The 14,329-nt window shown below is 35.8% G+C and overlaps 3 protein-coding genes across 5 annotated transcripts in view; 2 read left to right on the forward strand and 1 right to left on the reverse strand.

Moving 5' to 3' along the window:
• KFase (kynurenine formamidase) overlaps nucleotides 1-515 on the reverse strand; it is an 8,112-nt gene extending 7,597 nt beyond the window's left edge. Inside the window, exon 1 of the mRNA XM_026819791.1 lies at nucleotides 326-515. The gene's annotated coding sequence lies outside the window, so the exon portion shown is untranslated. The remainder of the gene's footprint in view (nucleotides 1-325) is intronic.
• Nucleotides 516-617: 102 nt separating this feature from the next.
• Nucleotides 618-4,081, forward strand: Inx2 (innexin 2). Its single transcript, XM_018037257.2, has one exon. The coding sequence runs from the start codon at nucleotides 1,449-1,451 to the stop codon at nucleotides 2,523-2,525; it is 1,077 nt and encodes a 358-aa protein (XP_017892746.1). The 5' UTR covers nucleotides 618-1,448; the 3' UTR covers nucleotides 2,526-4,081.
• A 171-nt stretch (nucleotides 4,082-4,252) lies between these two features.
• The window catches only part of Inx7 (innexin 7), a 14,216-nt gene continuing 4,139 nt past the window's right edge, over nucleotides 4,253-14,329 (forward strand). Inside the window, exons 1-6 of one of the 3 annotated variants that reach the window (XM_026819789.1) lie at nucleotides 4,253-7,994; nucleotides 8,075-11,049; nucleotides 11,434-11,524; nucleotides 12,055-12,136; nucleotides 12,599-12,776; nucleotides 13,112-13,449. In XM_026819789.1, the coding sequence (XP_026675590.1) occupies nucleotides 10,962-11,049; nucleotides 11,434-11,524; nucleotides 12,055-12,136; nucleotides 12,599-12,776; nucleotides 13,112-13,449 (777 nt within the window). In that variant the 5' untranslated portion in view covers nucleotides 4,253-7,994; nucleotides 8,075-10,961. Of the gene's footprint in view, nucleotides 11,050-11,433; nucleotides 11,525-12,054; nucleotides 12,137-12,598; nucleotides 12,777-13,111; nucleotides 13,450-14,329 lie in introns of all 3 variants that reach the window. The other 2 variants (XM_026819790.1, XM_018037224.2) reach the window with 2 other exon arrangements.

Consider the following 14,329-nt stretch of genomic DNA (forward strand, 5'->3'; position numbering starts at 1 on the left):
TAATAATCTAATACACATATGTATATATTTTTTATACTGAATTAAATATAACTGCTGTGATTTAATTATATATATATATTAAATATATTTTAACAATAAGATACAAATGCTACCTTATGTACGTACACGTAAATAGTTTTACACACACGTGTAAGTCATTTAAGCATGCGACAGACGCTAGATTTAACCCTCTTCGCCAATTAAATTAGGGGCTAAAAAGCATCAAATGATAAACAAACAATGAAACGATACGTATGGACATGTTATAGATGAGAGACGACCGAAAATGATTATCGGTAAGTAAGTAAAATATAACTATAGTCACCAATTCGTCAGAGGTCATTCTACCTGATGGAAGAAACTTCGTTGACAACAAGTTTATACCTAAATCATTCGATGACACTCTGATAAAATTTATGAGATAAGAGAAATTATATTTATTCGAGAATATAAATTGTTCCGATCACACATCTAAATCGACATTCTGACTAAATTTTGTAAATTATTGTTCACACCAGAGTGGATCGTCCTTCCAATTGCGCATGCGTACCGAATATTACCGAGCTACTGAAATGTCTGAAACCGATGTTAGTCGAGCATGATCGAATACGCACGAGCCGAACAAGCTTGAGTTTCATGTGATCCGAAGCCGATGCGCGGCGATTAAAAGAGACGAAAAGTGGGGTTAGGTTTGCAGTAGAGGGACAAGAGTGAGAGAGGGAGAGACGTAACGGTGGGAAGAAAAAGATAAGAGTTTTCTCGCGTTCACTAAGTGGGGATAGAATCTCGGCTCTGCTGCAGAAGCAAACTGTATAGTTCTGCGTCTCCAGCCAAGCTGTGTATACGATCGGCAAGCGTGAGAAGGAGAGAAAGAGAAGGGTAGCGAGCGGGCACATCGCGCGGTATATACAAGAAGGAAGAAAGGAATCCCCGTTGTGGAACAAGCTAGACAGAGACGAAAGCAAAAGAGAGCAGCTTGTGGAACGGCATGTCCTCGTGTGCTCGTGTCGTACAGCGTTTCCAGCGTTTCTGAACGCAGCCATTACGACAGAACCGTTCCCGGTGACGCTTTGCTGCGGTAGAACCGTGCTCACGCGCGCCAGTGGCCACGAAACGATCGGAACGGAACGCACGTGCTTTTTTCGGAAATTTGTACGAAATTTTTGTGGCAGGATAATCGTCCTCTCAGTGATAAAACGATAACGAACCGAAGCGCACCGAGGGACGCCGCCGTGAGATACGAGAATTTTTTGAAGACTTGTTTCTGTGTGTGTGTGTACAGAACTTAGGGACGCCTGTTTGACGCGCGGCGTCACGTCGCGCGGGTTACCCGAGTGTTCGGTTTTCGATTTGGCGAACGATCGAGGAGAACTCGCGATTAAAACGAAAACACCTTTCTATTCGACTTCTGTGTGACACCCCGGCCTTCGAGGGAAACATAACTAATCATGTTTGACGTATTCGGCTCCGTAAAGGGTTTACTAAAACTCGATAGCGTTTGCATCGACAACAATGTGTTCCGGCTTCATTATAAAGCGACAGTGATCATATTAATCGCCTTCTCGTTACTGGTCACGTCCAGGCAATACATCGGAGATCCAATAGATTGCATCGTGGACGAGATACCGCTTCACGTGATGGACACGTATTGCTGGATTTACTCTACGTTCACGATCCCCGATCGTACCGGCATCGTCGGAAAGGACCTGGTGCAGCCTGGTGTCGCGGCACACGTCGAGGGCGAGGACGAGGTCAAATACCATAAGTACTACCAATGGGTGTGCTTTACATTGTTCTTCCAGGCGATATTATTCTACATACCGCGTTACCTGTGGAAGACGTGGGAGGGCGGCAGGATCAAAATGCTCGTCCTGGACCTGAATTGTCCCGTAATGAGCGATGACGGTAAAACGGAGAGGAGAAAATTATTGGTCGATTATTTCGGGACCAACTGGCACACACAAAATTTCTACGCGTTCCGTTTCTTTCTATGCGAGGTGTTGAACTTTATCAACGTCGTCGGGCAAATATACTTCATGGATTTTTTCTTGGATGGCGAATTCACCACCTATGGCTCGGATGTAGTAAAATTCACCGAAATGGAACCGGAGGAGAGGATCGACCCTATGTCGCGGGTGTTCCCAAAGGTCACCAAATGCACCTTCCACAAATATGGTGCATCCGGTACGGTGCAGAAATTCGACGGTCTCTGCGTGCTGCCGTTGAACATCGTCAATGAGAAGATCTACGTGTTTCTCTGGTTCTGGTTCATCATCCTGTCCGTGCTGAGCGGCCTGACCCTGGCTTATCGTGCCGCAGTCGTCGCCGGGCCAAAACTTCGCTTGGTGTTATTGCGCGGCCGATCGCGCCTGTCGCCGCCGGATCACATCGAGACGATCGCGGATATGTGCCAAATCGGCGATTGGTTCGTTCTTTATCAGCTTGGTAAAAACATAGACCCGGTCGTATATCAACAGCTGATCGCGGATCTAGCCACCAAGCTTCAGGGCAAAGAGTCCGTCTAGTTTTCGATTATACAATTCATTTAGAATTCCTCTTTTTCTTTTCTATTCCCAATTCTTCGTTCCACTTGATCGATTTTCGAACATCTGATTAGAATCGTCTTAGTTTAACGCATATAATGTATTCTTGGCATAGTTCAACTTGAAGAGTCGTGGGGAGGGGCATTGTTTTTGAAATCCGTTTGCTGTGTACGTATCACATTATAACATATCTAGAGCGTATATCAATATTTTTCGAAAAATATATCGTAGTTCAACTGAAGCGTACGTGGGAAGGTGAATCGCCTTTTACGGGAAATCTGATTCGAAGAATGTTTTCTGTAAGATATCGGGCGAAGCAAATGAGGAAATTAATAATAATTTAATATTTTTTTACATTTGTTCAACTGTACGTCCATTGTCTTGCAATACTGCCATATTACGCAAGTACACATATATACTGCGCTCCTCGCCTATTCTTTGTCATCTGTATATGTATTTTTTCCTTATCTTTTAATATCATATTTTTTTCTACTTTAAATCATTTTACACAGCGTAAGATATATCAAAATATACTCGATAGTGTTAGGAAACCAATACATATACTCGCCAGTGCAGTGTATGAAGGACTGAAGCAGGAATATTGTTCATTTTTCTAACGACGTCGTTTTTACTTTAAAAACATATTGTTTCCCTTTTGCTTGGTCCGGTACCTTACGATAAATTTACAAGCAACAGCAACAATGACGAGGATACATATATACAATATGTCCAAACGTACGCGAGATATAGAGAAAGAGAGAGAGAGAGAGACAGACAGACAGACAGAGAGAAAGAGTTTAGTATTAAATTCCTTCGAGATATGGAGGTCTTTGTAGAGAGAGACTCTGATTGTGTGATATAAAACGGGGGACGACGTTTTCATTTCCTTTGCCATTCATGTTTCCCCCACCTTTTCCTACCCATTTCTTCCCCTTTCATAAAATGCGCATCTTATTTACTTTCCTTTTCTATTTGTTTCAAACAGGCCGCCTCTGATTACTCTCCCAATATTTGTTTTTTTTTTCTCACTTTGGTTCACTCTTGGGTGAAATAACACGCGAGAAAAAGGGGTAGAAAAGTCGAGTGGCAAATCTATCACGGAGGTACAAAGACTTTTAATCCTTCCAAAGCGAATCTTGTTTCATGTAATATGAAAAATGTTGTCTTATTCCATTAATATAATGGACTGCATGTCAATTCAAATTATATACACATAACTTATGCATGTAGACTTCTTATAAATTTAAGAAAAATGACAAGATCTTGTATATATATCGTTAAATTTATAAATCGTATATATACAAATAAATCGAAGTATACATGGTGAGTTAATTAAAACTCACGTGAAATAACCATTATCCAATCCATTCCAAAATGGACATGTTTCGATGCTTTTAAAATGCTGTCAAATGCAGCATGTGCCTCAATGACACTCACTGAGTTAACTTGGGGTTGTACTATTCCGTCAGCTTTGAGAGGGTTAAATAGTTTTTTCTGCCTTTTATCCTCCGTTTAAGAATCAAGAACAACACGTCGTCTTCCCAAAAAAAACGTGACTTCGCTGTCTTACTAGTTATTATTATTTTTTCATATCGTAGCCGTAGGACAGTACATTTTGTACATTGTAGACAGTCTTATTATAAAATAGAAGATATATATTTTATATATATATGTCGAGAGAAAGGGAGAGAGAGGGAGAGAACGAAATAAACGAGAAGGAAAGAAAAAGAGGAAGAAACCATAAGTGCGAAAGAAAGAATGAATGAATGTTCGAGCGAGCGAGAAAGAAAGGCAGCCAGGCAGGGATAGTATAGAAAGAAACAATTAGGGGTTCCTACAAAAAACAATCTTCGTTAGAAGCAATGAATTAAATTCACAATTTCGTTAATCAATTGGATGTAATTTTCCTGTCTTATAATTATAGATAACACTTCCAATGATTGTGGATAAACTATTTGGAATACAATTTTGTTTCCTAGAATTTGATAATTTGATTGTTTTTTGTCGTGAGTCCCTCAAACACTATAACAAAATTCTCCTTATCCGTCTTCTGTTCGCTTAGTTTTCCGCTATTAATATTTGTAACGGACGGTAATTGTAGAGATTGTTATAGAATACGCATCAAGGGACCAAAAGGAAGATAAAGAAACCGATAAAAGAGGAACAGATAGCGACGTAGTTAAGTGCAAACACGTAGATTTTCTTTTTCATTCCATCGTTTTCTCGTGCCTTCATTTCGCCCGTTATTGTGACTCGTTAAAATAACTAACTACTTGAAATTATTGTTACTGCCGGAATATCATTGTAATACCGTCCCGCACATGCGACCTAACTGAAATTCTAAATGAAAAGAAGATCACGAATAGGCTATCGAGTAGAAGGCAAGAAATAAAAGACAATAAAAAAAAATGCGCACATTTAGTCGTTAAGAATTTAGGTCGAAGAACAAAAAGAGAATGAAAAGGAGTACGGGCTCAGAGAGTCGTTTTCGCGCCAACTCTTCGCCAATTATTAATATTACTATATTATAGAACTAATAATCTACTTGAGGGATCCATGCTCAAAGTAAGACTGCCAAGTAATCGAAACACTCCATATCATCGTGATTCTTGTATTTTGTACCTATTTCGGATTGTGTACCCGTGAATAGAATTTAGAAACTTTCTTTCATTACATTTATTATTATGCATATTATATATACATAAATATGTTATATAATTCTCCTTTGCTTCATGCCAGTGTTTCCTTTTTTTTTTTACTTTCAGTCTATTCCGTTTGCATAATAATCCCATTGAAGGTATTTGTTCCTTGTCCTGGACTATTTTAGTTAACTTTCGTTCAGTTCTTTCTTTTTCAATCAACTATCTTATTATTGTAGCAGCTAATATACGTATTATTATGTATTTAATTTTCTGATCGACAGGAATTGACATAATTCTTTGATAAAAAAGTTCTTAAATTTATTTCATTTGTTTCTTTTCTCATTTACACCTTAGAGTGATAATTGATCGAAAATCGAAGAAACAAGGGATATTAAGAATATACACTTTAGTCCTAGTGCCTTTAAATATCAAGAATATCTTCTAATCAAACTTTTAAGCAATACATTCCAAGTATTGCGTTCATTTAACATATTCCGTGCCATTATCTGTGATAATCCAGAAACTAATTTAATTTCATTCTTATACCCAATTATCCAAATTATAGCCAAATCAAATTGGGTCAGTATCATTCGTTTTCAGTTAATCTAAATAATACTGGAGGAGGGGTAAAATGGGAAAAGGAAAGATCTATAACTCGATTTTAAGTCCAGCTAATCCGACAATTTACGTAATAACTGAGCTATTATTACGAAGGACGAAGCTATTATCAATCTAGCAATCGCTCGTTAACTGAATACTACATCGATATCAGATTAAACGTTTTTTAACCACTTTCTTTTATCCATGTGGCACGGAACGTGTCAAACGCGATAAGCCTGTGAAAGTAGTTATAGATTAGACCTGTTGATGTTACGTCTAACACAGACGTAGAAACGTTTTGTTCACAAAAAATGGGTTTATCTACAGAACTGTTCCACAGCAATCTTTTGATATTGACACTAATTTCAATTGAATAGAACATAATTCTCGTCTCTTACGCAATTTCTTTTAACAAAATAATTCTAAGTCTGTGGAAGGTATAATAATCGAGGAGAAAAGACAAGAAGGCCGGATTTTTACTCGTATCGCGTAACGAGTGAAATGATAAAAATGGGCGAGCTGCATTCGTAGATAGTGATTATTCTATTCTAACGAATTCCTATGCTGATTAGAGGAAAGAACATAACTATATCTGTAATATCGTATGTGCGTTGTGTGTACGTGCTTCCTCGCACCTGTAGAAGCGATAAGATACGAGAAGAAAATTATATATGAACAGAAAAAGTATATATTATATATATGATATAGAATTATAACGAGCCAGCTAGATGAGAATTGCTGGAGAAACGAGTGATAATTAATTAGTAATGACAGTCAGTTGACATCTGTTATTTTTTCCATTTAATATCCTGTTCTTTACTCGTTGATTACGGTAGCTACTACTTGCTATATCACATATGTAGTACGAAAGGGAAAACGTTTTCCTTCGGCAAGAAATCATGTTTGTTCTTTTTTTTAATAAAATTTCGTAACTAGAGAGGAAAAATAATGTGGCTCGTATTATTATTTCGTGAGTTACTATTTATGTTTTTGCTTTCGGTATTTGCGTTTTCATGATGTTTCTCGAAGATCAACAATGTACTGCCAAGGATAATCCATATATTTTCGTACGAATGTTCTTCTGGAATTGAACAAATAAAATGTCAGCGAGTAATCCAGTGATTTTGCCTGATTCTTGAGCTACACCAGCCGCGCCTTTCCTCCTCATTGATGGGTTTCACATTAATTATTGTTACAGGAAAAGTCGTACCGTCATGTTTCAAAGCTTACGAAATGGGTAAGTAAAATCATTCACGGAAAAAGAAAATTCTTATGATAATTTCAATCCGAGGAGGTTTCAATGTAACATTTTAATAGTAACAAAATTTCAACGAGAACACATCAAAGTAATAAGGATACAAGGAAAACATTTACTTGTTCGCAATGTTCTAAATAATTGAAAACTGTGAAGCTAAAAATAATATTTAATGTACTTCTTTCTATCAAATAATTTGCTAATTTGCTCGTACTAGTGTACTATTTCTGTTGGACCGGTGGAATTTATGAAACTATGCCGTCTCTGAAGGGATTCGTTGCACGTGCACAGCTTTGAGATTGACGATTATCGAAATGAACCTCGATGCTCGTTCCGACAGTCGAGGTCCAACCAATTTCGGTTCCCTCTGCTCGCGTTATTGCATCAGGGGACACGGAGATTATTCTCATTTTACCCATTAGTAACTCGAAGCTCAGCCTTAGAGTTAAATGGAGTCATTATCTCGCGTCCAAGCGAGCTGTCCCGAATGGATCTTTCAGTTCGTAACTGTTTCCCTGAAGGACGGAAGCTAATCCGCGTTAAAAGATTCATCTAACATCCCATACAACTAAAAGCTTTCTAAACTGCAATCATAGTTGACAATTTTGTAATTATTAGTTTTCTCTTTATCCTTCCCTTAGCTTGCGAAATAAAATAGTCAATTTTGTATTCTACAACCTCTTTCATGAACGAAAATTTCATGCACCAAATCTATTATAACTTTCATTGGATAAAGAGTTGATCGAAATTCTTTAACCATTTAAATTATTTGCAAAAATTGCATAAAATGTTTTTCACATTGCAACCGTTGAACCTGGCATTATCAGTGGAAACTCGATTGTCGCAACATTGTCGCAGTAAGTTTTAACAGGCGTTTGTAGAAATGCTAGAGGAAGCAGCTGAAGCAGTCGTTTTTGTTCAGCTGCCGGATTAGGTCGGAACAGCATGAAACAGGTAAAGGGACTGAAATAACCATAAAGGGAAAGTGGGTCTTTTATGGTTTTATGACTTGCTCAAAATTTTACTGTCTTCAGATAATTCTGACGTCCTGTGCATAGTACGACCACGAATACATTTCATTCAGAGAAGATAAACTACGCATTGCATATTTTACTGATAGCAAGCGCCTTCAATTTAAAAAAAAGTCTGCTTTTCCAAGTTTGGATCACATGTCTGATCATGATACGCAGTCGTGTGTATACGTATAATAACATCACGTCAATCTTATAATTACATATAAGTACATTGAAGGTAAATGCAATTCAATAGTAATGCAGCGTTGCTAGATATTTTTCTTACCGTCAAACTATCTTCATATGATTGTAATAATAAATATCCACATGAAAATGTACAGACAAATATTTTATCAATCGTCTCTTTAATATTGAAATCATGTACAAGGAGTTATCACCAAGGTAAGTAATGCATTTAAATTTTCTTTTCTTTTTGTAATAAATAAGACTTTCCGTAGTAATTACGGTAATCTTCTTAGTAAGTAACTTTCAAAGGTCTGCTTGTAATACTGAAAGTTACAAACTGTAGTATTAAAAACGGTCCACGGACTGTTCCACGATTTCGGTACGCTGCAAATGGACAGGCCAGGTAGCAAGCAGGTCAAGAATGATGGTGTCCGATGTATAATACATGTATACGCGAGCAGAGGAGCCGGAGGACAGAATTTTCTTCAGAGGATCCGTTCGGTTAGCTGGCTAGAAGCGACCGGCGGCATCAGGGGCAATGGCCGGTCAAAGTCCTACCTTCGACATTCTATCCCCACCAAACTCTTTTGTTCCTGTCCTTCTTGTTCACCGTTTCTACCTCTGCCCTCCCCTCTACTCATGCATCACCGCTGCACCCCCGACAACTTTACTCTTCTTTCACCTTAAACTTGTTCCCTCTCATCTCCTTATCTTATTTACCCTCTTTCAACTTTTTTATTTTCTCTTCCATTTACCTTCCCCATCTCCACCGATGCGTGATTTTCGGCGTTCGTTCATTCGTTCTCCTCTCGTTTTCACACGTATTCCTTTCTCGACTTCCATTTCACTAACAAAATTTGCTTCATCATCTGGTTTGTTTCATTTTTTCTTTCTCATGTTATTTAGCCGTTGGAAAGAAAAACGTTCTTTTCCATGTCTCTAAATATTTCAAGTTTTTCAGTTTTAAGTACTGAAAGAAGTATAGTTGCATTAGATCGCCACTAGAATTGTAATCTGTATCGTATCGATGATTTAATCGGCTTGAAATCACAACGGACGCGATAGCGATAATTATTGATTTTTTATCATCGAGTGCTTCGCTATTTAGTATCATGATCATGCGATACGAAACTTATCATTATCGTTACACATTAAAAAAAAAGCCGTCATAAGTGCGATTCCACGATTTCAATCCAACTTTTGCAATTAATTGTTTTGCGAAACGCTATTCCATTTAAAGCCATGTATGAATGGACCCTCATGATATTTACACGATATTATTAATTGACAAATTGAAACGGTCCTATTCCTTGTTATACGTTATACGCAGTTCGTGATCAACGAAGACCCAACTAATTTTGACTGACAGATTTACGAGTTAACGTTATTGATCCTTTTACTATTAAATCAATTTGGCACACAAGGGAGTCATTGAATTGCGAAAACGAGTACGAACTTTTCAATGATCGTTCTAGATCGAGGAATAATGAGGACGCTTACGTTACGTCGTGTGTAGGTAGTTAAACCAACAGTATAGACGTCGTAAACGCGACTATACTAATAATTAACGCAAAAGCACGTGTACATGTGTATAGGTATACATAAAGGGAACGAGATGTCTACGTAACATGATTAATGAATTTCTAACTGCCAACACTTTTACTGTTAAACTTATTACTCGGTGATGTAACACTTTCGCTTGTTTGCATTTTGCAATTGCATACTATTACATGTATGAACGTTGAACATTGTCGTCAGTTTTAAAAATATCTTTAGTTTTGCCATTTGCTATTTACATATATGTAAATTTCGTTTTTAAATCAGTTATTGAAGCAGGTGAACCGCAATGTAAAATGACGTAGTCCACACTGTGCATCTACTAGGAAACTTCTTACGAATCGTATAGTCTTATATGGTTTCTCAATTTTACTTCATCTATCCGTGTTTTAAGGTCGAATAAGCCCTTAAATAAGGACAATGATAAAGCATTACTTGGCATTTATTTTCAAATAAGTAGGAAGATCATTAACTACATGTATACGTGCGTTTATACTAATTGCCCTCGCTGTATCAAACAAATTCTTTTTATAAATAGCTTTCACTTCCATGATATTAATGTATATTGATAAAATATATTTGTCTAAAATATTTCGAAGACTAAACTACAAATACGATCCATTTCCTAATTTCTGCGTGGAAGACTATCCTTTTAAAATGAATGAATTAAGATCGATCGATCAATCAGGAAATGTTCTTGATGAAAGAATTGTACCAGTTCTAATGATGAAACGGTAACTCAAGTACCGCGTTATCTAGTTTTATCTAAACGAATAAGTGGTTTCATAATAATAATAACTCGTGTACACCTTCTTGTTCAGACCTATGATTACCGCACGGGTTTTCTGAAATGTCGTCAACTCACGATATAATGCCACTGCGCAATCGTCGCTGATAAGGAGAAATAAGATTTACCAGTTTCATGAATTCAGTGCGAGAATCGATCGACATTAAATCGGTATCGCGGGAAACCTTTTTGCCGCTCGCGATCTTTTGCCACATTATTAACTCGGGGTGCTGTGCACAGCGTCAAGGATACTGAAAGTGGCTATTGGATAACCGGATACCAGAAACGGTCGAGAGTCTGAGCAAACGTAGAGAGATTTCACGTGGGAACGAATGAGAAGATCGTAATCCAAAAAGATCTCTAAGATTTGCAGCAGAGATGGCAGACCTGTTAGCTACGTTTTCGGTTATCAAGAACCATGTCAAGTTGAAGGTCACGCAGGATGCCGTGTCCATTGACAACATGGGTAATGGGAATATAATGTTACATGGGTAGACTTCAAAGCATTTCACGATGGAAAAATTAAAAGCAGTTCAGATAAATATCACTGTATTATATTAGTATTGTTTAGTATTATCAGTTCAGTGACATTGTTAATATTTTTGTATTTTAAAGATTGCGTACTGTCATTTATTCAGTTTATACACTTATTTAATTAGCAATATTGCTTCATTTAATGTCGATCAAAAATCGATCTTCTTCATTGTTATTATTATTTCGGTTTTACCTTTTGCTTAATTTATTACATTCCATGCTTTTACTATCTTATATTTTAATATTTTATTCATTACATTAATTCATTATATTTTATACTTTATTAAATATATTATTTTATTTTCCATCCTATTAGTTTTCAAGCTACACTATAGAGTCACGTTTGTGGCACTGTTGCTTTGTACCCTATTGGTAACTTCTAGACAATTTATCGGGGAACACATAAGGTAAATAAAATTCTCAGTTGTGTGTGTTCTTAACGCATTATCCTTGCGTGTTCAACGTTACTGTCAAACATTATATTACTTAATTCATTTCTGAGGAGTACAGTTCATTTTTATCCTTATTGCAACTCTAATAGTTAATCTAAGTTTAAGTTTCTCATCGTTGTTATCAGTTGCGATACTTCTGTACTTTTAAAATTTAATATCAAGATATTGCTTATCCTTCTTTCAAGAACGATAGATAATACGTAACTCGAAAAATGATTGTGAAATAATTTCCTACAAATGTTTTAACTGTTACTTGCTTCAGAGATTTAGATGCTTATGTGTATGTATAAATACACGTTTTTACAGAAATGAAAAGAAAAAACATTATTTAAAAAATTCGAGTTGTAACAGTGTAAAAGCGTAGTTTTTCAAAAATTGAAGTATGAAGTTTAACGATCCGCAGATAATTTATTAAGAACACATAATTTGGCAATTAAAAAAAAATAATAATATAGAGCATGTATTCAATTTGATTTGTGGGCAAGGTGTATCATCGGGGACAAATGGGGCGATGATCAAATAAAAGTGATCAACACTTACTGCTTTTTCATGTCTACTTACACTGTGGTAAATATTATCATTACGTTATTATACTAAAAACAATACATTGAGTTATTTTAATTGTTCATAATGATATCGTAGAATAAACTTGCTTTTAATTATAGTTTATACATCTTAGACGTTTTTAAAAATATTTATACCAGAAGTGAAGAAAAAATTACTATTTTCATAATGAACATTGAAGTCTATAATTATTCGTATATATTTCTAATTTGAATAATTGTTTTAACATTTGACTTAACGAATTCATTTTTTTAGATGTTAGAGAGATTAGTTTACTATATGATGTATAATAGCATTTCTTTAATTTTTTATTATACATTATATAATAAACTAATGCTTTTAACACCCAAAAAAATTAATTTATTAAGTCTAATATTAAATATTGATGGACTCTGCTCTATTACATAATTGTAAATCTATAATTCATTTTGGTTAAAAATCATTCGGACTCAACGATTCTTGTAGCCGAAATACATGAACTTAACGTCCGCGGAGTTGGGTGAAATCGCACACCCCGGCGTGGGACCAGCGACCAAAGACGATCCTGTTGTGCACCATGCCTACTACCAGTGGGTGCCCTTCGTCCTGTTTTTTCAGGCGATTCTTTTTTACATGCCTCACTATATATGGAGGAGAGCTGAAGGTCAGTCCCGCTATATGTATAATATGAACCCCTTAACAACCAATCTTACCTATGTATGTATATATACATATGTACTTATACAATACATGTTCTCCACCTTTTAAATTCTTTCTTGCAAGACAATTATCACGTTAAACTTTTCTTTTCTTTTGCCGTTTAAATTAAATGTAAAGATTTAAACGATAAAAATTTATATTATTATATTAATCTAATAATTTTGTATTAAAATATCGCATATATTAATGGGACATTATTGTGCTGTTGGATAACCAAGCGCAAAACCTGAAAAGAGAAGTGGTCCAAAAAATATTTTGGCTGTAAATTTCTTGATTCAGGGGGTCGTTTGAAGGTATTGGTGTCCGGTTTACAAATGGCATCGTTAGCTCTGCGCGAGACATCTCTGAAGACTGAGAACAATATAACTATTCCATCGAGGGGCGAGCGGGACGAGAAAATAAGACAGATTCGACAGGCTTTCCTCCAGCGTATTCACTTAAATCGGCCGTGGGCGTATTCGCTGGGTCTCTGTGAAGTTCTCAATTTCATTAACGTGTTGGTGCAAATTTACTTAACCGATTGGTTCCTCGGCGGCGCTTTCCTCGGCCTTGGGAAAGTGTTGGGACAGGAAAGCACCGATGGGAAAGTAGATGCGCTCGACGTCGTGTTCCCTAAAGTAAGTGTATAGGTACATTTTACAGGTATTTCGCCTATGCAAGACACGTGTTCTTTTAAGGGAACTTCAAAATTCAACCTCTGTGCAGCTGAAAATTATTTTTAGAAATGCTCATTCTTATTTCTGTATAAATGTCTTTAATATTTGCAACTAATAAGACAAGATTAAAGAATATATGAAAATATGAAGAATTTCGAAGATGTATATTAAACTGAGCACGAAACTATGACAGATGAGTACGATATTATCAATTTGAAGAACAAATATAATACTTTAATAATGTTGCTTAAAATACCATAAAATGTGAATCATGTTCACACATCTTTTCTAATAGATACATTATGACTGTGAGTCATGGGAGTATTCATATCTTTCTTGTGTTAATATCACGTGATTTTCACAAACATTTTATCTTCAATGAAAAAATATTATGGAATTTTCATCTGAAGTATAACGTTAGATACGTCCTCCATTAAAGATTTATAATTTAGTTTAGTATAACATAAATACTGTACCAAATCAGACGCAAATATTTTAAGAAGACAATTTTTATATTAGATTTTTATATTTTAAAAAGACAATTATTATTTTATATTATATTTAGAACACCAAACCATAATTTTAATTTGGTATCAATAATTTTGTCGAAGATAAAATTCCAAATTACACTCGTTTATTTTAAGGGAATTCTTTCTTAGAATATCATATTATCGTTTTATAACTGTTCAATTAAATGGAAAGATTAGATAAAGTTGTAATCCCAATCTTAAATTAAGCGTATGTATATGCTTACTCACATTTTCGTAGAGTAACATTTTGGTATCTTTACGACATAAGAACTGAATTCTCATTTCTTAGATAATATTAATTAAAAAAATGC

The sequence above is a fragment of the Ceratina calcarata genome, unplaced genomic scaffold (genome assembly GCF_001652005.2).
Source record: "Ceratina calcarata isolate Rehan_Ccalc_2016 unplaced genomic scaffold, ASM165200v1 scaffold162, whole genome shotgun sequence".
Classification (NCBI taxonomy): Eukaryota; Metazoa; Arthropoda; class Insecta; order Hymenoptera; family Apidae; genus Ceratina; species Ceratina calcarata.